The sequence below is a fragment of the Mercenaria mercenaria genome, chromosome 1 (genome assembly GCF_021730395.1).
Source record: "Mercenaria mercenaria strain notata chromosome 1, MADL_Memer_1, whole genome shotgun sequence".
Classification (NCBI taxonomy): Eukaryota; Metazoa; Mollusca; class Bivalvia; order Venerida; family Veneridae; genus Mercenaria; species Mercenaria mercenaria.
The window spans coordinates 90623265-90648934 of NC_069361.1; the positions used below are offsets into that span (position 1 = coordinate 90623265).

General features: G+C 37.5%; 1 protein-coding gene across 2 annotated transcripts in view; it reads right to left on the reverse strand.

Moving 5' to 3' along the window:
- The window catches only part of LOC123530733 (mis18-binding protein 1-like), a 58106-nt gene that overhangs the window by 18939 nt on the left and 13497 nt on the right, over positions 1–25670 (reverse strand). Inside the window, exons 4-13 of one of the 2 annotated variants that reach the window (XM_045311512.2) lie at positions 22871–22973; positions 13846–13976; positions 12564–12660; positions 12198–12229; positions 11578–11673; positions 10969–11137; positions 10228–10355; positions 8024–8392; positions 5600–5787; positions 2384–3303 (exon numbers count right to left, since the gene is read on the reverse strand). In XM_045311512.2, the coding sequence (XP_045167447.2) occupies positions 2384–3303; positions 5600–5787; positions 8024–8392; positions 10228–10355; positions 10969–11137; positions 11578–11673; positions 12198–12229; positions 12564–12660; positions 13846–13976; positions 22871–22973 (2233 nt within the window). Of the gene's footprint in view, positions 1–2383; positions 3304–5599; positions 5788–8023; positions 8393–10227; positions 10356–10968; positions 11141–11577; positions 11674–12197; positions 12230–12563; positions 12661–13845; positions 13977–22870; positions 22974–25670 lie in introns of both variants that reach the window. The other variant, XM_045311506.2, reaches the window with a different exon arrangement.

A 25670-nucleotide genomic window follows, 5' to 3' on the forward strand; every position in this document is an offset into this window, starting at 1 on the left:
TTAGGCCTTGCAGTTTCAGCCAAGTAGATTTTTAAAGTTTTTTCCTATATATTAAGTCTATGAAAAACTTGAGACCCCCTGGGCAGGGCCTCTTTTCACCCCATGGGCATAATTTGAAAAATTTTGGTAGAGGACCACAAGGCAATACAACATACCAAATATAAAAAGCCTAGGCCTTGCAGTTTCAGACAAGAAAATTTTTTAAGTTTTTTCCTAAATAAGTATATGTAAAACTTGAGATCCCCTTGGCAGGGCCTCTTTTCACCCCTGGGTTACAATTTGAACAACTTTGATAGAGGACCACAAGGCAATGCTACATACCAATTATCAAAGGCCTAGGTCTTGTGGTTTTAGACAAGAAGATTTTTAAAGTATTTTCCTACATGAGTCTATGTAAAACTTGTGGTCCCCAGGGCGGGGCCTCTTTTCACCCCAGGGGCACAATTTGAACAATCTTCATAGAGGACCATTAGCATGGGTGAAAGTTAGAAAAACTGAAAAATACTGAAAGAAATATCTGGGGGCCAGGGGGCCGATAGGGCCCCCGGTGAGTCCAGGGCAAACCCCTGGCTAGGGGTCCAAGGGGCCAGTGGCCCCCGGAAGCTCCTGAAATACAGCAATTTCCAAGTACTGTACAAAGCTTTTTCCTGATAAGTAGAGTCCTCTGTATTTCAGTTTTGGAGACTTCTGCAAACAACAATTCAAGACCTTATTTTTCAAAAATTAATTTGTAATTTTATTATTTCTACACTATTTCACAATATACAATGCGATTACATTCAAATTCTTATCATTGTTATTGTTTGTTGCCTCACTGGTATACAGTGATAAGATCTGTCCTTTAAGATTTTTCTTTAGGTCATCCTTCTAACATTTGGCAATGCTATGTGTGTTTACGTATGTGCCACTGGTTATGGCATGTTGTTTATCCACCCTGTCTTGCATAGATTCAGTGTTCTTAGTACCATTAGAAGAACCCGGCAGAACCTGAAAGTAAACAAATGGACAAAGTATTAAATGACATACAAAACTATACAGAAGAGCCATAAAAGACATCAAGAACAGTCCCAAATTTAAGACATATATACATATTAAAAAAAAATTGGGCATTGGTTCCCCTAAGATATTGGCTTCTTTAGTTTAAACTGACACTTTGCTGCTGGGCTCATAAGTCATGGATGCTTGTGAGTTTTAGTACCTCTTCCATATAGATTAAGCATTTATAAACAGATAATGAAAAATCATCTCACCTCAGTTTTCACAACTCGAGTGTCTTTTTTTTTTTCTGGTGTTTGCCGTCCTCGCAGTGAAGTCTGATACCTTTCTTTCCATTGGATTTGTAATTAATCGTTTGTGCAATATGCAACACATCAAATATCTATGTAGCCTTCTAGGTCTCACTATCAGACCATTTCAACCTCTCAGAATCTAACTCAGACAACTGCCATCGCCGTTAAATTTTGTTCTTGGCTTGTTTCTCAATCTCCTTGGTGTTTTAATCCATTGGTAGAAACTTCATGATGGTCAGATCGGTCATTTTCTTCAATATTGTGACTGCCTCCAATTAGCAGTAATCAACAGGTTTTTGGTTGTCGTAAAAGGAGGTCATAAAGTATCACGCATGCTGAAATGATTCGTTAACCATTGGTTACAAACGGTTACACACGGAAATTTCAAATAGAATCTTCACTCTTATCCGCGGAAATAACCGATGTACAGTCTATTTTTGGATGAATAATCGCCAGCGTTCGGTTATTTTCGGCTTTAGAATAATGTTACATACGGTATTCCGATACAAGCGCTATTTTTAGCATCCTGGAAAATACGAATGCCATTATTTTGCCACTGATAGACGACCGCACTGGAACAATGACTACGGGACGAGTTGACTTGATCCCCCCCCCTCCCCCCGAAAATCTCATCGGAAATCTCATCGGATTTACACGATTTGGAAAAATGACCTTTGGGAAGGTCCAAAATATGGAATTCCGTCATAATACGGAAAACTTTCACCCATGCATTAGATGATGTCACATGCCAAATATCAAGGCTCTACGCCTTGCGGTTTTGGACAAGAAGATTTTTAAAGTTTTTCCTTTCGGTTGCCATGGCAACCAGAGTTCTGCATGGAATTCAATTCTTTGAAAAATTTTGAAAGGGGGCCACCCAAGGATCATTCCTGTGAAGATTGGTGTAATTCTGCCCAGTGGTTTTGAAGAAGATTTTTTTAGAAAATGTTGACGGACGGACGACGCACGTCGCATATTGAGTAGTCACAAAAGCTCACCATGAGCCTTTGGCTCAGGTGAGCTAAAAACCCAGACAGCTTATTCAATTCTTCCTTTTATTATTTTGTAATGGAAAAACTGAATAGAAAACATACTCATCTAATCTCCCCTTTTCATCTTTAGTCCAGTGAGCTTCAATGTCATCAGAAGATTCAGGAGGTTTAGATACAGTCTCCACCTTCCCATCACCTTCTTTCACAGAATTTTTGCTCCTACTTAATGCAGCACGTTTCGTAATAACATTAACTTTCTTTTTAGGTTTTTTCATTGGTTCAAAGTCCTCATCGCACAAACCTATTTCATCATCAGCTTCATCTTCTTTTATAACCGAAAGAACTCTTCTTGTTCTAGAAATGTTAACTTTATTTTCAACGCAGGTTTCCTTTTTGTTAAGTCTGAGTGCCATGTTTGTACCTGCTGGTTCAGAAACTTTTCCTTTTCTAGATCTTAATGCTCTATAACCAATACCTTCCTCATCATGACCAACATCTCCAGTGCTAGAAGATACCACATTTACTTGCTCTACCTTTGTCTTAACTTCCTTTAGTGGTGCTATTTTAGTCTTCTTACCATTTTTCCGATCTCCTCTCCCTTTAGAACTAGACCTGTTTGAGACAACTTGATTGGAAGATTCCTGTTCAGTTTCTGTTGTATCAAGGTCTGTTGTTTCATTCAGATCAAATGGATTATCATTTTCAGCACGGCTTTCTCTCTCCTTCTTTTTACTACTATAACACGTCTCTCGTTTTTGCACTTTTTTCCTTTTCCCCTTTACATGTTCTAGAATCAATTTAACTTCAAACTTCAACTTCGGATCAAGATCATCCTCTGACTGACTAGAAATATCAACTGTGTTAGATGAGGTGTTTTCTTGTTCTTCTTTCTGGGTTTTATGTTTTCTCTTTGTTTCCACAGAAGAAACGCTTGAGTTAAGTGAAGATTTACTTATATTCAATGAATAATCCTTGTCCTTTTGCCTTGGATTCCAGTAAGGTTTCACCTGACGAGTTGATTTCTAGAAATAGAAGAACTATAGAAGAACACAAGCACACTGAGTAGAACAATCTTACATGTACACATAACACACCACCAGCTGATGAATTTTCTTTGCACATACTGACACATATACACACCACACAAAATAACTCACTGTGAAATGCACTTCTTCAAAATCTTTGAAAGTCTGTGAATTTTACTCCTCTTGTAAGTCATAAATGATTAGCCCCAACCAGGCATCAAATTTGCACCAACACTACATAACAAATCCAATCATAGTATTCATGCTATTTACACTCAAAACATAAATAAGACCTTCCCAAAGCTGGGCAAAGTTTAAGTTCAAAGGAGGAGGAAGGCAGTAAAATTTAAAGAAAATTGTGTGTTTGTTTGGGGAAGGTTGGATGGTGTTTATGTCCCAGTAGAGGTCAGTGTTTCGGACAAGTTTTGCGAGGCAACGGTTTTCATGGTTTGTCCTAGGTCACACACTTTTTGAGATACATGGGACAAACTTTAAGTCCCTTTTCATGCACATTATTTACTAAGTCAAGGGCCATAACTCTGACATGGCTGTATGCAATCCCAATTTAGGCACCAGGTGTACAACATCACATGTTGACTAACAATCCTGTGACGTTTGATGAATCTGGGTCAAATACCTTTTGAAACACAGGGCTCCAGATAAGATGCGTATTAGCGTAAATTACGCTTTGAAATAATGCATATACGCATGTCTACTAATTTTTAAGCGTATAAAAACGTACATGAAATTACAGAAACGCATGCAATGACTTTTTACAAGCGTAAACAAAATCTGAATCGTCTGGATGCTTTACATAACAGTGCACGATCAGCATTCATTGTGCCACATTGAACATACACAGGCATTGATTGGTACTCTATAAACCTCGGTTAAACCATATTATACACTCAATGCGTGTGTAAATCAAATTGTTGGGAATTAATATTGATGGTAAGGTAGTGTATTTTAAAGCGGTGTCGATTTAAAATATAAACGTCCGGTGTGGAGTGAACAGCAACATGTCTCTTTCTAAGAATGTATGAAGTGAACAGACGTGCTACGCATTCTTTAAACCAACAAAAAATGATACCCAAAACATCGTTAAAGGTATATTGAATAATCTATTGGATTTGGCAGTGAGTGTGAAGCCAAAGCAAGCCAATAGAGAAAAGAAGCAAAAATTTGAATGCTGAATTGAAACTGAACTGCAAACAAATCCATGGGTGTTACACACAATAAATATGTTATAAAACTGATTTCTGTTTTTTTTTCTCATTTACAAATATTTAGGAGTAAAATTACCCCTAGTCAATTTCAGATTTTACCATTTTACTCATTCGCAAGAATTATGATGAGTAAATACTCATAGGCCAAAAAAATTATCTGGAGCCCTGGAAACATGAACTACATTATATTCAGAGACAGAAGGATGGATGGATGAATGGACAGAAAAGGGCAACTCAAATTTGTCTCCCCTCAAAAAAATTTTTAGGGGGCATATAAGCTCTTTTACAAATGTTTCTATCCTTCAGTATTGTATACTTTATCATACATATTCATACAGGAAAACTGGACAGATAATGTATGTGTATGTTTGTATGTGAATATTTCCTACAACAGCACCAGTTTCTGAAAAGTGAACTGACCCTGCACAACCTTTTTTGAACTGAGATAGGCAGTGCCTGATTTTATATGACAAATATATAAAATATAACTAGACATGTGTCCATGGGACACAGATGCCCCCACTATATGACAAAGGACACAAATTTTTTCCTAGGTCAGCGGCCATAACTCCTACAATACTGAATGAATCTGGACGCGAAACCCCAGATGCACAACTGCACATGCTGACCAACATTCCTGTAAACTTTGGTGACTCTAGGTCAAATAATTTTGGAGCTAGGCGCGACACAACACTAAAATGTCCAATTTTTACAAAGTCAGGGTCCATAAATCATACACAACTGAATGAATCCAGACGCGAAACCCGAGGTACACAACTACACATGCTGACCAATATTCCTGTAAAGTTTTGTGACTCTACGTCAAATACTTTTGGAGCTAGGCGCGACACAACATTTTCGGAAGGACGGACAGACGGACGGAGGACAGACGGACAAGGGCAAATCTATATGCCCCTCCCCCCCCAAAACTGGGGGCATAAAAATCAATTAGCAGTGGTAAGTTTCATGTTCAATAAAGGTAATGTGTCTCCACTGCGAAGTATGTATGCATCACATTCAACATGGTCAGAGTGAGAAGAGAGCAATGTAATTTCTCTTTTATATACCTTATATCCATCCTCAAACTCCTGTAAAAACATGCTAGAAGCAACTGTAGGTGCCTTCACTGTTACATTCTCTCCATCAAGTTCTAGTGTCTGACCTGTCCACCACTGCAACGGAGGCTTAATCAATCTTCCACTTCGAGATCGCCCTAAACTCTCAAGGTCTACCATCTCTCCTTTTGGTGTTAATACTGAAAACATGTCACATACATTGAAACATAGTTTTTAAATCATCATACTATTCTAGCATAAAACTGCTGTTACTGTCACTCTTCGGGGGTGTTTTAACAGGAGAGAAAACATGTGTTAACAGAGATTCTCGTGCTCACATGCTATTATAACACCTTTTTATATATGCGCGTTCCGTGGCAAAGCGTAAACATATTACGGCCCCAAAACGGATTATTCAAAAGGAAATGACGTCAATGTGTGAAAAAACAATGAAGACTTTACCGCGCATTTCATGGAAATTTAATGACATTGAGGGAAAAGATATTCATTTGCCTGGGTTTTACGTGTTTTATGCTAGAATAGCGTTAGCGTATGTTCTTTTCATATTATAACATCGGGATCCTGCAGATGTTATAACACGAAAAAACATGCGTTATCCCTATATTCAAGAACAATACAGGTTTTTATGCTTCACAATAAATACCAATGTTTATAGCAACAGTTCTATAGGAACTGACCACAAAAATTCATTAGTTTATACTAGTTTGTACTAGATTGCACAGTCATTGTGAAGGTTATTCAAATCACTCTCCAAATCATTAAGGTTAAACTAAATTTTGGAAAAAATGCTCAAGTACAAAATTTATATGATTTCTATAAAAACAAGAGCTGTCCGTAAGACAGCCAAGCTCGACTATTCGAAATATTGTCACAGAAGCAGGAAATTATTTCCCAAAATGTTAAATATCGAAAGAGTTTTAAGTTCGAAAGGGGACATAATTTGACCAAAATACATATCAGAGTTATGGGACATGATGTTATCAACTAGTTTTATAACCCCAAAGAAACATGTTAAGTTTCAATTCAATATCTGCATTAGTTTTGGGGATAGTAACTTGCATGTTAAACTTTAACCAGAATTTTCTAAGTCCAAAAGGGGGCATAATTTGCTCAAAATACATGTTAAGAGTTATGGAACTTGACCCAGTGAGGTTGGTAATTGACCTAGAAAAAGAATAAATAAGTTTCAAAGCTATATGCCTTTTGGTAATAGCTGTATGTACTTGCATGCAAAACTTTAACCAGGATTTTCTAAGTCCAAAAGGGGGCATAATTTGCCCAAAATACATGTCAGAGTTATGGGACTTGGTGCTATCAACTAGTTTTATAACCCCGAAGACACATGTGAAGTTTCAATTTAATATCTGTAGTAGTTTTGGAGATAGTTACTTGCATGTAAAACTTTAACCAGAATTTTCTAAGTCCAAAAGGGGGTATAATTTGCCCAAAATACGTGTCAGAGTTATGGGACTTGACCCAGTGAGGTAGGTAATTGACCTAGAAAAAGAAAAAATAAGTTTCAAATCTATATGCCTTTTAGTAATAGCTGTATGTACTTGCACGCAAAACTTTAACCAGAATTTTCTAAGTCCAAAAGGGGGCATAACTTGGCCAAAATACAAGTCAGAGTTATGGGGCTTGACCCAGTGAGGTAGGTAATTGATCTAGAAAAAGAAAAAATAAGTTTCAAATCTATATGCCTTTAAGTAATAGCTGTATGTACTTGCACCCAAAACTTTAACCAGAATTTTCTAAGTCCAAAAGGGGGCATAATTTGGCCAAAATGAAGGTCAGAGTTATGGGACTTGGTGCTATCAACTAGTTTTATAACCCCGAAGACACATGTGAAGTTTCAATTCAATATCTGCATTAGTTTTGGAGATAGTAACTTGCATGTAAAACTTTAACCAAAATTTTCTAAGTCCAAAAGGGGGCATAATTTGCTCAAAATACATGTCAGAGTTATGGGACTTGACCCAGAGAGGTTGGTAATTGACCTAGAAAAAGAATAAATAAGTTTCAAAGCTATATGCCTTTAAATGATAGCTGTATGTACTTGCATGCAAAAACTTAACCAAGGTGTGACGCCGACGCCGACGCCAGGGTGAGTAGAATAGCTAGACTATTCTTCGAATAGTCGAGCTAAAAATGACTGGCAATCCACTTTAAACACAAACATTTAACATTTACAGTTTCTTTGTTCTGAACGAGGCATTTGTAAATGAAATCGAATACCATTATCAGTGAAACTTTTAAATTGTTCTTTTTTCCTGCAAAGAAAAAGATATGAGAAAAGCACATCTTTTTATCATTTGACAACAAGTATATGAAGTCATTTGTTTGTTTTACCACTTGGCTACAGAGGCCCCAAAGTCATTCTGGACACAAGATATATTTTCTATGTATCATATTTACCAGTCTTTGTTCTTTTATATGTTTCAGCTGGTTCAGCACCATCCTTCGGTCTTGTCCTTTCTGAGCTCTTCTTGAGACTGTTTGTAGACTTCTGTTGACTTGATATGACTTCCTTCACCTTACTGGGTATATTCTGTGTAGGGATTTCAGACTTTTTTGTAACCTTCTTAAGATGGGCTGAATCTTTCTGAATTTTGCCCTTTCTATCTCCAACTTGTCCCTTTTTCTTAGACGTGTTTTTCTTTTTCTGTTTAGCCTTGTCACTTTTCCTTTTGTCTGTTTGTTTGGTATATAAAAACTCCTGTATCAACTCTTGCCATTCTTTTGGAAATCCTGAACTAAACTTGTCAATGATTTTTACTGGCAAGCCTGAAAAGAAACAAGTAAAATGCTTTGTCACTTTACATTTTTACGATGATCATCAAAATCTTAGTATAAACTGATTTAAATACCAATATTTTTTATCTTACATCATTTTTCTCCTCTTTGCCTCCAAGCAAATTCAAAACTGTATCAAATACAGTAGAAAGTTTAAATGGAACAGAACAGGAGTTAGATCTCAACAAGTGAACTTACTAGTGACCTGAACAAGAGGACCATGATGGTCCTGAATCGCTCACCTCTTCCCACATGACCCAGTTTTGAGTATGACGTCGTTTTTTCTATTATTGACATAGTGACCTAGTTTTTCAGCTCATGTGACCCAGTTTTGAACTTGATCTAGATATTATCAAGATAAATGTTCTGACCAATTTTCATGAAGATCCATTGAAAAATATGGTCTCTAGAGAGGTCACAAGGTTTTTCTATTATTTGACCTATTTACCTAGTTTTCAAAGGTACGTGGCCCTGTTTTGACCTTTACCTAGATATCATCTAGGTGAACATTCTCACTAATTTTCATGAAGATCTCATGAAAAATATGGCCTCTAGAGAGGTCACAAGGTTTTTCTATTTTTATACCTACTGGCCTAGTTTTTGACGGCACGTGACCCAGTTTCGATACTGACCTAGATATCATCAAGGTGAACATTCAGATCAATTTTCATGAAGATCCATTGAAAAATATGGCCTCTAGAGAGGTCAAAAGATTTTAATAATTTTAGACCTACTGACCTAGTTTTTGACCGCAGTTGACCCAGTTTCAAACTTGACCTAGATATCATCAAGATGAACATTCAGACCAACTTTCATACAGATCCCATGAAAAGTATGGCCTCTTGAGAGGTCACAGGGTTTTTTTATTATTTGACCTACTGACCTAGTTTTTTAAGGCACGTGACCCAGTTTCAAACTTGACCTAGATATCATCAAGGTGAACATTCTGACCAATTTTTATGGAGATCCATTCACAAGTATGGCCTCTAGAGAGGTCACAAGGTTTTTCTATTTTTAGACCTACTGACCTAGTTTTTGACCGCACATGACCCTGTTTCGAACTTGACCTAGATATCATCAAGATGAACATTCAGACCAATTTTCATACAGATCCCATGAAAAATATGGCCTTTAGAGAGGTCACAAGGTTTTTCCGTTATTTGACCTACTGACCTAGTTTTTGACGGCACATGACCCACTTTTGAACTTGACCTAGATATCATCAAGACGAACATTCAGACCAACTTTCATACAGATCCCATGAAAAAAAATGCCTCTAGAGAGGTCACAAGGTTTTTCTATTATTTGACCTACTGACCTAGTTTTTTAAGGCATGTGACCCACTTTCGAACTTGACCTAGATATCATCAAGGTGAACATTCTGACAAATTTTATTGAAGATCTCATGAAATATATGGCCTCTAGAGAGGTCACAAAGTTTTTCTATTTTTAGACCTACTGACCTAGTTTTTGACCGTACGTGACCCAGTTTCGAACTTGACCTAGATATCATCAAGATGAACATTCTGATCAACTTTCATAAAGATCCCATGAAAAATGTGACCTCTAGAGTGGTCACAAGCAAAAGTTTACGGACACACGCACGGACGGACGACGGACACCACGCGATCACAAAAACTCACCTTGTCACTTTGTGACAGGTGAGCTAAAAAAGAAAATATATAAAGTACAAATCCCATGATGAATTTAACAGTCGTGTTCTGACACTTACACCTATCAAGTAGTAGTTTTATGATTCAATATAGTAATGTGAAAATCTAAAATCTACTTTAAAATTTTTGTGCAGTGTATAAAGATGTACTAACCTTCATTGAGAGATAGAAGTTTATCCATATTTCCCTTCAGTCTGTAGACTGAACCACTGCTGGACATTAAACGTTTCTTGTCTAACCTCTTCTCTATAGCTGAACTGTGCCATAACAAGCCACTCTCACTGTCATCATAAAAGAAAACATACTGTACAATAAGATAATTTGGTGAGACTAAAGTTTTGCTATGTTTCAAACTGGAACCTAGCTCATGTGGTAGATTACTGGCAATATATGGCCAATTCATAGGGCATATCAGGATAACTAGTAACAATATTAACACTTTTACGAGTATTCATTTTCAGGAAGGCAGAGTTAGCAAATAAGCGGAAAAATCCCTGCAAAAAATTCTGACTTCACAGTACACATTATCTACATCCACTGTGTTGTGGGTTTACAATGTACATACCTGAATATTTATATGTGCTCACTGTAAAGAATACTTTTTGGGCCCTAGTAGTTACACATCTATTTCAGTCAGTGTTTTGAAAATATTCAATGAATTTCAAGTATTGATGTTTATACAAATTCTAAATATATAATTGTTCATGTCATTCATTAAATCATTAGAAACATTGAATTAAGTTAGAGGTACAGCTTTCTGCAAAATGCACATTGTAACTGAGAGAGTCCATGTATTCTGAAACAGATTTGGTAGTAACAGATTTCACAGACAGACAGCATTTCAAATATTTCATTCTGAATTTTTTCTGAATCCTGAAAATCATTAAAACCTACGGTTTAGTTCCAAGGACATTAACTCCTTTTCCATTAGGTAGTGACTTGATGATCCAATTCTCTATGACCACCTCTGATTTTGAGCCTTTCCTTGATCCCTTCTTGTTGTCTACCGGGCTGTGAAGAACAGCCTGTGTTTCAACTTTGCCGGATGACGGCAATGAACCATCTTCTGGAAAGAACAATCATGTTTATCTGCCTGTAGCTTGGTTTCATTAATGTTTTCAATGATTTGGAGAAATTTGTGTCACTTATCTTTAACCATTAATAACATGCAAGACTAGGTTTAACATGACATCAACACAATTTTAGGTAATATGGTGACTTACAAGCAAGACCCCAGTTGGCCCTCTAAGTGTAATTTCATCACATGCAGGCACCTGGTTAACACCAATGACCTACCATAAGCCAGCCAAATAATTTTCAGATAACTTATGAAACAGTGAGTTTGTGTCACTGGGTTTCTTCTTTGACATAACTTACGTTACTTTAAAGAATTTACAGCGAAACTGTCATCCAGCATATATTAACATTTAGGGATGCTTGTTAAGGCAAAATGTAACTATCAGTAATTTGGTTATCTATCATTTACTCATTTACTTGACATACCTTCATCCGCAGAGACAACTTCTGTGAGAGTTGTGTCCTCTTGTCCTGTATCAGTGTCATCTGATTCTTCACCACCATCTTCTAATGTTGTAATTTCTGTAAAATTAAAATCACCATATTATGTTATTTCAGAAATATTTCAACTAAATCCCCAGATTAACCACACATGAGCTTTGTACAAAATTTTATTTTCCATCATGTCTTGTTGTTTTTTTTTGCTGTGTTTTAAATCAAAGTCACACAATTTTAGGTCATATGGTGCTTTTGATGGCAGAAAAAGGCCCCAGGTGCACCACAAGGCATTATTTCGGGCCTACGCAGGCACACAGGTAGAACCAATAACCTTCTGTAAGCCAGCTGGACAACTTCCTCACATGACAAAACTTTACACTCAAGCAAGGTTCGAACCCACAGCTGTGAGGGGCATGTGATTTAGGGACCTTAACCACATAGCCACAAGGGCCCCTCAATGTACTTGACTGATGACACAATTGTAACAACTCGATGTGTTACTATTGGTGTTCATCAACTGAGCATAATATCTATTAACTGATTTTACAAAGTCATGTGAATTATATCCAACATGGACCTGGCCTGAACACAACAAAGAAATAAGTTACCTTCCTCTGAATCTGACTGTTTCTCTTCTATGCTGAAAATTACAAAGCAGTCTCTATACAAACATCTACATAATGCAGAAGACCACTACAGAAGCAAAAAGTTAACAGTATGTGGCCATAAAAGTTTGTATTTGGTCAGCTTAACATGGACATTGTCTTCCAAGCTAGAATATATAGGCTAACAATGTCCATTATCCTCCCTTAGTCAACTTTTTCTTAAACAAATTGATTAAAACTCTGTCTCCTGAAAGAAATAGCTTACTAGATCTTAATCATCCAGGACCAAAACCCTATTTCCAAACATTTTTACTAGTGACTTGAAATCTGTCAGTAATTGGATCTTTGAATCACCCATGCAGAACTAACCTGTTAAGTGGTACTGTACTGAAATGTTCCTGTATCAGCTTCTGCCAGTCGCTAGGGAAACCAAGCCAAAATGCTTCTGCTGTTTTCCGTGAAAATCCTGAAACCATTCAAACAACATGTGAGCATTATTTACCAATGTAATCATCTGAAGTATATATAAATTCCAAATGTATAAAACAATAGTTTAATGTATTCAATGTTTATTCATCATGGTGACAGCATATTAAAAGCAGCAAAAACAAAATGGAAGAAACTGAATAGAAAGTAAACAAAAAAGAAAATTTACTTTTGCAACGGTGGCATACTAAGAAACAAGAGAACAAAATAAAGAAACTGCAAATAGCAAGTTACTTTCCGCGAGGGAGGAAAGAGTACATTGGGCTGAATGGTGGTGGGGGATACTAAAAAAGATGAACTGGAAGTTCAAAAGCTTTGTCACTAAACAAATTTAAAAAAATAAAAACATGAGGCAATTATTCTGAGTCAGAGAACTTTTCCTTCCTACGACACTAATGAGATACAAAATATTGCTAAGTTGAAAATGGGACATAACTTCATGTAAAAGCAGAACAGAGTTATGGGACCTGTGCATGACACGTGATATCATTACATGTGTGAGACATTTTAATCCATTCTCACAGCTAAGGAAAACTTAACTTTATCCATGGCGTCTATTTCAAAGCTTGACAATACACATGAAATTTGGTAGTTGTAAACAAAGCTTTCTCTAGTTTTTCACTCGAAATGGTTTAAAGTCTTGCTTGACCTTTACCTATGAACCCCATGAGCGACAGGGACCATCTGCTCTACAACAAGCAATCACCTGATGAAATTTACTGGCTGTAGGCCCAAATGTTCTTGAGTTTTGGGTTACAAACTGTTTATTCAGTCTCAAGGTCAGTGACCTTGCCCTTCAGTCTCCTGACCCCAAAAACAACTGGTGTCATCTGCTGACCACAGGCAATTATCTTAGTATGAAGACTGCTGGCCAAGGGTTTTCCTTTACGCACATAGGGCAATTGAAACAATCTCCACCTACCAATTGAAAACTGTCATCTATTTATATCCCATAAAGTTTTACTGCTGTATGCAAAAGTGTTCTCAATTTATTGATCATAAACTGTGTGGTCCACACCACAAGTCATGAGCAGATATAATTACATGTACTCTTCTCTGAAGGCGTTATATCAGTTAAATTGTCATGTTTCTACTTTGTATTGTAGCTTCATCAGAGTACCTTTATCAGTGTACATGGTATTGTAAAAGATGTTCAGAAACTTACCAGCAGCCATAGCATCCAGTAATTCCATGTTGCCCTCCAGTCTGTATACAGATCTTGTTTGAGTCTCAACTACCTTCTCATTTATCCTATGTGTTATCACTCCACTGTGCCAGAAGTTGTCATCTGCTAAACTGAAATTTCACAGTAAATAAAGGTATCTGTCAGCAACAATATGAACAGACAAGAGAAATTAACAAGAGCTGTCGAGGACAGCAACTTTCGACTATTCAACAGTCTTGTCAATTTAATGAATACAAGACGGCCAAGAAGGCCCTGTATCGCTCACCTGACCTAGGAATCATCAAGATTAACATTCTGGTCAAATTTCATTAAGATATGGTCATAAATGTGGCCTCTAGAGTGTTAACTAGCTTTTTCTTTGATTTGACCTGGTGACCTAGTTTTTGACCCTACATGACCCAGATTCAAAATGGACCCTGAGATCATCAAGATTAAAATTCTGACCAAGTTTCATGAAGATACAGTCATAAATGTGGCTTCTACAGTGTTAACAAGTTTTTCCTTTGATTTGACCTGGTGACCTAGTTTTTGAACCCAGATGACCCAATATAGAACTCGTCCAAGATTTTATTGAGGGTAACATTTTGACCAAGTTTTATTAAGATTGGGCCAAAATTGTGACCTCCAGAGTGTTAACTAGCTTTTCCTTTGATTTGACCTGGTGATCTAGTTCTTGACCCTATTAGACCCAGATTCAAACTTGACCTAAAGATCATCAAGATTAACATTCTAAGTTTCATGAAGATACAGTCATAAATGTGGCCTCTAGAGTGTTCACAAGCTTTTCCTTTGATTTGACCTAGTGACTTAGTTTTTGACCCCATCTGACCCAGATTTGAACCTGACCTATATATCATCAAGATTAACATTCTGGTCAAGTTTCATTAAGATATGGTCATAAATGTGGCCTCTAGAATGTTAATTAGCTTTTCCTTTGATTTGACCTGGTGACCTAGTTTTTTACCCTACATGACCCAGATTCAAACTGGACGTTGAGATCATCAAAATTAACATTCTGACTAAATTTCATGAAGATATTTTCATAAATGTGGCCTCTACAGTGTTAACAAGCTTTTCCTTTGATTTGACTTGGTGACCTAGTTTTTGACCCCAGATGACCCAATATCAAACTTGTCCAAGATTTTATTGAGGGTAACATTCTGACCATGTTTCATTAAGATTAGCCAAAATTGTGACCTCTAGAGTGTTAACAAGCTTTTCCTTTGATTTGACCTGGTGACCTAGTTTCTGACCCCGGATGACCCAATATCAAAAACGTCCAAGATTTTATTGAGGATAACATTCTGACCAAGTTTCATGAAGATTGGACCAAAATTGCGACCTCTAGAGTGTTAACAAGCTTTTCCTTTGATTTGACCTGGTGACCTAGTTTTTAATCCCAGATGACCCAATATCGAACTGGTCCAAGATTTTATTGAGGGTAATATTCTGACCAAGTTTCATTAAGATTGGGCCAAAATTGTGACCACTAGAGTATTAACAGTCAAACTGTTGACGATGACAGATGGACAGACGGAAGACGACAGACACAGGGCGATCACAAAAGCTCACCTTGAGCACTTTGTGCTCAGGTGAGCCAATAAGTCGAAAAAGGGGCATACTTTTGTAAAACTGCGAAACAGTGTTATGAAACCTGTACAATGCATATCAGCTCATGACAATAGACAATTGTGTGAAGTTTCAATCCATTCCCACAAGTGATTACTGTGATACCAGCTTACATACAAAAACTTAACCAAGAGCTGCCAGGTCAAAAAAGGTGCATAATTTTGTAAAAATGCAAAGTAGTGTTATGAAACCTGTGTACTGTGAACATGTATATAAAGTTTTAAATATAAATATTCCCAACCATTTCCTAGATATGGCTCCGTAAGGATGGACAACGCCAAAACTATATCCCTCCGACTTTCGTCGGGGTTAATAATTAAACCCATAGCCTAAACAAGAGAGGTAACATCATTAATGAGTTATATGCAATTATTATTTTTTTCTTATTATGGAAACAAAGAATGCACATATAATTACTTATATATTAACTAATAATTAAACCCAGAAATTTCAGTACTAAACAAATTAATCATCAATCTACTAGGGTAGTCCATTTACTGCTGAGTTGTAATAGGAAAAAAATGGACAACTTGAATCATTATCTCATTAGTGTCTGCAGACTTTATGACCCTTCTACAGGTAAAGCCATAAAAAAAACAATACACTACTTGGAGGGCCACTGGATATAAAATTATATTAGAAATCAAAACAAGAGATCACAGAGTGATCTTGGCGCCCACCAATGTGCCATTTTTGAGCGTTCCAAATTTCAAGACTTACTGACTAGCTCAAGGTCAAATTTCATTTCCGTACACAACACTTTGCATGTGGTCCAAATTCGAAAGCTGTAGCTTGAGAAATGTGAAAGTAGGTCACTAGATCAATTTCAAGGACGAAATGTGAAAGTAGGTCACTAGGTCAAAATCAAGGTCAAATTACACTTCAGAACACAAATTTATGCATGTGGTCCAAATTTAAAGCCTGTACCTTCAAAAATGTGGAAGTAGGTCACTAGGTCAATGTCAAGGTCAAAGTTTGTTTCGGTACACAATCCTATGCATGTGGTCTAAATCTGAAGCCTGTAGCTACAGAAATGTGAAAGTAGGTCACTAGGTCAATCTTAAGGTCAAAGTTCATTTCGGTCCACAAAACTATGCATGTGGTCCAAATTTGAAGGCTGTAGCTCGAGAAATGTGAAAGTAGGTCACTAGGTCAAAATCAAGGTCAAATTTAATTTCGGAACACAGAACTATGCATGTGTTCCAAATTTGAAGCCTGTACCTTCAAAAATGTGAAAGTAGGTCACTAGGTCAATGTAAAGGTCAAAGTTTGTTTCGGTAAACAAAACTATGCATGTGGTCCAAATTTGAAGGCTGTAGCTTGAGAAATGTGAAAATAGGTCAGTAGGTCAAAATCAAGGTCAAATTCCAATTCTGAACACAAAACTATGCATGTGGTCCAAATTTGAAGCCTGTACCTTCAAAATTGTGAAAGTAGGTCACTAGGTCAAAGTCAAGGTCAAAGTTTTTTTCAGTGCACAAAACTATGCAAGTGGTCCAAATTTGAAGGCTGTAGCTACAGAAATGTGAAAGTAGGTCACTAGGTCAAAATCAAGGTCAACTCATGTCAAGGTTCATCTTGCCACTCAAAACCATACATGTGGTCCAAATTTGAATGTTGTAGGTTATTGACAAGAAGATTTTAAAATCTTTTCCCTATATAAGTCTATATGAACCATGTGACCCCCCAGGGCGGGGCCATATTTGACTCTAGGGGGATAATTTGAACAAACTTGGTAGAGAACCACTAGATGATGCTACATTACAAATGCCAAAGCCCTAGGCTTTGTGGTTTGGACAAGAAAATTTTCAACGTTTTTCCCTATGTAAGTCTATGTAAACCATGTGACCCCCAGGGCGGAGCCATATTTGACCCTAGGGGGATAATTTGAACAATCTTAGTAGAATACCACTAGATGATGTCATATACAAAATATCAAAGCCCTAGGCCCTGTGGTTTTGAACAAGAGGTTTTTCAAAGTTTTTCCCTATATAAGTCTATATAAACCATGTGACCCCCGGGGCGGGGCCATATTAGACCCCAAGGAAATATTTTGAATCATCTTGGTAGAGGACCACTAGATGATGCTTCATACCAAATATCAAAGCCCTAGGCTCTGTGGTTTTGGACAAGAAGATTTTCAAAGTTTTTCCCTATATAAATCTATGTAAATTATAGAAATAAACAAAGGGCCATAACTTACTAAAAAATTGTTGAACCAGTCTGATTTTCAGGGGGACACAACTAGGGTACCAATACATCATTCTGACAAAGTTTGGTCAAAATCCCCCAGGTAGTTTCTGAGGAAATGCGATAACGAGAAATTGTTAACGGACGGAAGGACGGACGGACTGACGGACGGACGGACGGAAGGACGACGGACCACGGACGCAGAGTGATTTGAATAGCCCACCATCTGATGATGGTGGGCTAATAAACAAAGGGCCATAACTAATTAAACAAGAGCTGTCAGTTGACAGCGCGCTCGACTATTCTCAGTGCTTGATAGTATAATATAAGCTCTGAGTAAAACTTAAACATTACAATAAGCATATTCTAAGTCGAAAAGGGGCCATAATTCAGTCAAAATGCTTGATAGAGTTGTCTGCTCCTGTTTACAGACTGAGGTCATGATGGTAAACAAGTATGCAAAATATCAAAGCAATATCTCAATGGACTTTGAAAATATTTGGGGTGGTACACAAACTTTAACATTTATTCTAAGTCGAAAAGGGGCCATAATTCAGTCAAAATGCTTGATAAAGTTGCCTCCTCCTTTTTACAGACTGAGGTCATGATGGTAAGCAACTATGCAAAATATGAAAGCAATATCTCAATGGACTTTGAAAATATTTGGGGTCTTACGCAAACTTTAACATTTATTCTAAGTAGAAAAGGGGCCATAATTCAGTCAAAATGCTTGATAGAGTTGCCTACTCCTTTTTACAGACTGGGGTCATGATGGTAAACAAGTAAGCAACATATCAAAGCAATATCTCAATGGACTTTGAAAATATTTGGGGTGTTACACAAACTTTAACATTTATTCTAAGTAGAAAAGGGGCCATAATTCAGTCAAAATGCTTGACAGAGTTGCCTACTCCTTTTTACAGACTGGGGTCATGATGGTTAACAAGTATGCAAAATATCAAAGCAATATCTCAATGGACTTTGAAAATATTTGGGGTGGTACGCAAACTTTTAACATTTGTGTGACGCTCACGTTCACGCTAACGCTCACGCTGGAGCGAGTAGGATAGCTCCCCTATTCTTCAAATAGTCGAGCTAAAAATTGTTGAACCAGTCTGATTTTCAGGGGGACACAACTAGGGTACCAATACATCATTCTGACAAAGTTTGGTCAAAACCCGCCCCATAGTTTCTGAGGAGATGTGATAACGAGAAATTGTTAATGGACGGACGGAAGTACAGACCACTGATGCAGAGTAATTTGAATAGCTGACCATCTGATGATGGTGGGTTAAAAAGGGGCATAATTTTGAAAAATTGCAAAATAGAGTTATGGGACCTATACAGTGCATGTCAGATCATGACAGTGAATAAGTGTGTTAAGTTTCAATTCATTCCCATTAGTGGGTACTGAGATACCAGCTTACGTACAAAACCTTAACTAAGAATTTCTTAGTCGAAAAAGGGGCATAATTTTGTAAAAAAGCAAAATAGAGTTATGGAACCTGTGCAATGTAGGTCAGTTTATCACAGTGAATAAGTGTGTGAAGTTTCAACCCATTCCCACAAGTGGTTACTGAGATACCAGCTTACATACAAAACCTTAACCAAGAACCAAGTCGAAAAAGGGGCATAATTTTGTAAACAAGAGGACCATGATGGTCCTGAATCGCTCACCTCTTCCCACATGACCCAGTTTTGAGTATGACGTCGTTTTTTCTATTATTTGACATAGTGACCTAGTTTTTTAGCTCATGTGACCCAGTTTTGAACTTGACCTAGATACTATCAAGATAAAAATTCTGACCAATTTCATGAAAATACATTGAAAAATATAGTCTCTAGAGAGGTCACAAGGTTTTTCTATTATTTGACCTATTGACCTAGTTTTCGAAGGTACGTGATCCTGTTTTAAAATTTACCTAGATATCATCAAGGTGAACATTCTCACTAATTTTCGTGAAGATCTCATGAAAAATATGGCCTCTAGAGAGGTCACAAGGTTTTTCTATTTCTATACCTACTGGCCTAGTTTTTGACCGCACGTGACCCAGTTTCGAAACTGACCTAAATATCATCAAGGTGAACATTCAGATCAATTTTCATGAAGATCCATTGAAAAATATGGCCTCTAGAGAGGTCAAAAGATTTTAATAATTATAGACCTACTGACATAGTTTTTGACCGCAGTTGACCCAGTTTCAAACTTGACCTAGATCTCATCGAGATGAACATTCAGACCAACTTTCATACAGATCCCATGAAAAGTATGGCCTCTAGAGAGGTCACAAGTTTTTTTTATTATTTCCCCTACTGACCTAGTTTTTTAAGGCACGCGACCCAGTTTCAAAACTGACCTAGATATCATCAAGGTGAACATTCTGACCAATTGTTATGGAGATCCATTCACAAGTATGGCCTCTAGAGAGGTCACAAAGTTTTTCTATTTTTAGACCTACTGACCTAGTTTTTGACCGCACATGACCCTGTTCCTAACTTGATCTAGATATCATCATGATGAACATTCAGACCAACTTTCATACAGATCCCATGAAAAATATGGCCTTTAGAGAGGTCACAAGGTTTTTCTATTATCTGACCTACTGACCTAGTTTTTGAAGAAACGTGACACACTTTCAAATTTGACCTAATATCATCAAGATGAACATTCACACCAACTTTCATACAGATCCCATGAAAAATATGGCCTCTAGAGAGGTCACAAAGTTTTTCTATTATTTGACCTACTGACCTAGTTTTTGATGGCATGTGACCCACTTTCGAACTTGACCTTGATATCATCAAGGTGAACATTCTGACCAATTTTCATGAAGATCTCATGAAATATTTGTGACCCAGTTTCGAATCTGATCTTGATATCATCAAGGTGAACGTTCTGACCAATTTTCATGAAGATCTTGTGAAATATATGGCCTCTAGAGAGGTCACAAGGTTTTTCTATTTTTAGACCTACTGACCTTGTTTTTGACAGCACGTGACCCAGTTTCGAACTTGACCTAGATATCATCAAGATGAACATTCAGACCAACTTTCATACAGTTCCCATGAAAAATATGGCCTTTAGAGAGGTCACAAGGTTTTTCTATTATTTGACCTACTGACCTAGATTTTGATGGCAAGTGACCCAGTTTCGAACTTGACCTAGATATCATCAAGGTGAACGTTCTGACCAATTTTCATGAAGATCTTGTGTAATATGTGGCCTCTAGAGAGGTCACAAGGCTTTTCTAATTTTAGACCTACTGACCTAGTTTTTGATGGCACGTGACCCAGTTTCGAACTTGACCTAGATATCATCAAGGTGAACGTTCTGACCAATTTTCATGAATATCTTGTGAAATATATGGCCTCTAGAGAGGTCACAAGGTTTTTCTATTTTTAGACCTACTGACCTAGTTTTTGAAGGCACGTGACCCAGTTTCAAACTTGACCTAGATATCATCAAGGTGAACGTTCTGACCTTTTTTCATGAAGATCTTTTGAAATATATGGCCTCTAGAGAGGTCACAAGGTTTTTCTATTTTTAGACCTACTGACCTACTTTCTGATGGCACGTGACCCAGTTTCGAACTTGACCTAGATATCATCAAGATGAACATTCTGACCAACTTTCATAAAGATCCCATGAAAAATGTGACCTCTAGAGTGGTCACAAGCAAAAGTTTACGGACGCACAGACGACGGACACCGCGTGATCACAAAAGCTCACCTTGTCACTTTGTGACAGGTGAACTAAAAAGCAGAATAGAGTTAAGGAACCTGTGCAATGTAGGTCAGTTCATCACAGTGAATACGTGTGTGAAGTTTCAATCCATTCCCACAAGTGGTTACTGAGATACCAGCTTACATACAAAACCTTAACCAAATCGGGACGCTGGTGCCGACGCGGACGCATGGGGGAGTCCAATAGCTCTACTATTCTTTGAGTAGTCGAGATAAAAAGCAAAATAGAGTTATGGAACCTGTGCAATGTAAGTCAGTTTATCACAGTGAATAAGTTTGTGAAGTTTCAATCCATTCCCACAAGTGGTTACTGAGATACCAGCTTACATACAAAAACTTAACCAAAATGGGACAACGACACAGGCGCCGAAGCATGGGCGAGTTCAATAGCTCTACCTATTCTTTGAATAGTTGAGCTAAAAAGGAAAGACTCATTTAATTAATTTTGTAAGTTTTGGGTAGGACAGAGGTGGTGAAGGGACAGGGAGGGAGGCAAGGGACTTCCCTAGCATGAAAAATTAGGGGAGCGACTTCTCCTTCTAGCTATAATGGGTTCGTACACTGATTCTTTGTAAGAAATACTTTGTTATGAAGTGCAACATCTCAAGACTGGGTCACAAGATAGTACATTAAAACCCTACTCACTACCTTTATACCAAAATTTTGAAGAAGCGGGGTTATGATCAGTAACTAGAGAATGCTTGGTCTGAAAATGGTCAAACTTCATAAGATGATTGCCTGTGGTCAGTAGATGATCTTGTTGTTTCAGTAGGTCAAAGATCAAGGTCAAAACAATACTGTGACTTAAAATGGTGTCCACTCAATAACTTCAGAACACTTTGGACTACAGCTCTCAAACTTCACAGGATGATTGATCAAGTTCAAAAGTGACCTAGTTTCCACTCAACAACTTAAGGATAATTTAGCCTACTGCCTTCAAACTGCTTAGACCAATTGCCAATGGTCAATATATGACCTCTATCGTTTTAGGGTCAGTAGGTAGAGTTCACAATGGTCTGGACACTGTAAACAATTTCTACCCAATAACTAAAGAACAGTTTGGTCTGCAGTCCAAAAACTTCAAAGACTGATTGCCTGTCATCATTAGATGAACATTATTGTGTTGGGTGTCAGTAGATCAATGGACAAGGCCATTGATTTCAGGACTGAAAATGGGACAGGGCACCATGTGGGTGAATGGAGGCGTATGTGTTTTACAAACGGCCCTTGTTAATATTTGTAATTATTTTCTGATATCGTTTGTTAACAATGTCCTGCTCTTGAGCAAAGTTTGTTGATTTTAGATTGACATCCTTTGAATTTTGGGGGTTAACCGTTATGGCAAAGCTGCCGGTTTTCAAGAGATATCAATCTGCCTAAAGATTATTGTCCTTTGGGACAGGAGACCACCTGTCAATAGTACACACTTCATATTCCTTACCTCTTCTTTCCCTCCACACAGATGCTGTGGCTACCAGGTACAGGTTTTATAATCCACATATATAGAGAACATGCTTCTATCATCTCAGGAGACACTCTTTCATCTGCAAAATGAGGAGATTTGATAAAACTTGTTGACCTAAACAAGAAGTTTAACACAGAAATGCAAAGAACAACAAGAGCTGTCAGAAGGCAGCAACAATTCACAACTCTAAAGAGTTACTGAACCTGTGCATAAAAGTAAACGAGTGTGTGAAGTTTCAACCCATTCCTAAAAGTGATTCCTGAGATACCAAGGAAAATAGGCCCCGCTCCCTGGCGGCCATGTTTTTTATCAACATAGAACAGCTTAAGCAATTTTGGTAGAGGGTCACCTAAAGATCATTTCTACAAAATATTTTTGAAACCCTGCTAACAGTTTCTGAGAAGAAGATTTGTAAAGATTTTACTTTCAGTTGCCACGGCAACCACATTTCCAAATGGATTTTAATATTTCGGGCAATTTTGAAAGGGGGCCACCCAAGGATAATTCCTATGAAGTTTTGTGTAAGTCTGCCCAGTAGTTATAAAGAAGATTTTTTTTAGAAACTGTTGACAGACTGACGACGCGACGGACATCAAGCAGACATAAATGCTTACCTTCAGCCTTCGGCTCAGGTGAGCTAAACAAGAGAGCCAAGATGGCCCTAAGTCACTCACCTGAGTAACACACAATAACAGTGTAAACGTTTTACCTAGTGTTTTCATGGAGACAAATATTCTGACAAATTTTCATTAAGATTGGACCAAAAAAACGTGTCCTCTTGAGTGTAAACAAGCTTATTCTTTGATTTGATCTGGTGACCTAGTTTTTGACCCTACATGACCCAGATAAAAATCCATAGGCTATTTCATACACAAACATTCTGACCAAGTTTCATGCACATCAAATGAACAAGAAAGTTAACAAGCTTTTCCTTTGATTTGACCAAGTGACCTAGTTTTTGACCCCATATGACCCAGTTTCGAAATTTGCCTAGGAATCATCAGGATAAACATTCTGACCAAGTTTCATGAAGATAGGGTCATAAATGCGGCCTCAAGAGTGTTAACAAGCTTTTCCTTTGATTTGACCAGGTGACCTTGTTTTCGACCCCATATGACCCAGTTTCATATTTGGCCTAGAAATCATCAAGATAAACATTCTGAACGAGCTTCATGAAGATAGGATCATAAATGTGACCTCTAGGTTGTTAACAAGCTTTTCCTTTGATTTGACCTGATGACCTAGTTTTTTACCCGACATGACCCAGTTTCGATCCAGGCCAAAAAATAATCAAGATAATCATTCTGTGCTACTTTGTATCAAATCAAAGCATAAATGAAACCTCTATATGGCTGAAACGGCTAAACTAGAAAATAATTTGCCCCTTTTAGAGGCAGTAACTCTAGAACTCATGATGGAATCTAGCCGTTTTTCGAAAGGAACTGAGATCTTATTGTGACTTAAGTTGTGTGTAAGTGTGGTTAAAATCAAATATAAAATGTCATTTTTATTGTGTTCACAAGGTAAAAATTAACAAATTTTGGCTCTTTCAGGGATCAATCAGGGGCCGTAACTCTGGAACCTATGATTGGATCTGATAAATTCACCACGGAATATAAGATTTATTGTTGTTGAAGATATTTTGCAAGTTTGTATCAAATCAAACTAGAGATGCTTTTGAGAAAAGCGCATGTCTCTCACAACTGCCTAATCATCTAAATAGTAAATCAGTCTTTATATACTGTTTACTTAATCAACATGTGCATGCGCTTTCTTGACACAAAAAGGACGCCTATACTACTAGGCGGTTTGGAGGCAAAACTGCGCAAGAAATCTGAGTGTTTTTGGTAATTCAAAGGCCATAATTCCAAAGTGCCTAAGCCGATTTGGCTAGTTATTGAACTTGGCCGAGCACTTATTGGCAGACACATTTTGTTGAAGTTTGGTGAAGATCGAATGAGAAATGTTTGACTTCGAGTGCAGACAAGCTTTGTGACAGACAGACAGACACACAGACTGGAGTAAATCAATGTCTCCCACACCACAGTGTGGTGGGAGACATAAATATAAATGAAGTCTCTATATGGCTGAAAAAGCCAAGATAGGAAATTTTGGCCCTTTAAGGGGCCATAACTCTAGAACCCATGATGGGATCTGGCCAGTTTTCGACAGGAACTGAGATATTATGCCAATACAAGTTGTGTGCAAGTTTGATTAAAGTTGACTGCAAAATGTGGTTTTTATCGTGTTCACAAGCCAAAAATAGCAAATTTTGGCCCTTTAAGGGGCCATAACTCTGGAACCCTTGATGGGATCTGGCCAGTTTTCAAAAGAAACAGAAATATTATGCCAATACAAGTTGTGTGCAAGTTTGATTAAAGTTGATAGCAAAATGTGGTCTCTATCGTGTTCACAAGCCAAATATAGCAAATTTCAGCCCTTTAAGGGCCCATAACTCTGGAACTCATGATGGGATCTGGCCAGTTTTGGAAAGGAACCAAATTATTATTAAAATGCAAGTTGTGTGCAACTTTGATTAAAGATGATTGCAAAATGTGGTCTCTATCGTGTTCACAAGCCAAAAATAGCATATTCTGGCCCTTTAAGGGGCCATAACTCTGGAACCCGTGATGGGATCTGGCCAGTTTTCGAAAGGAACCGAGATATTATGCCAATACAAGTTGTGTGCAAGTTTGATTAAAATTGATTGCAAAATGTAGTCTCTATCGTGTTCACAAGAAATTGTGAACGAAGACGGATGGACGGCCGACAGACA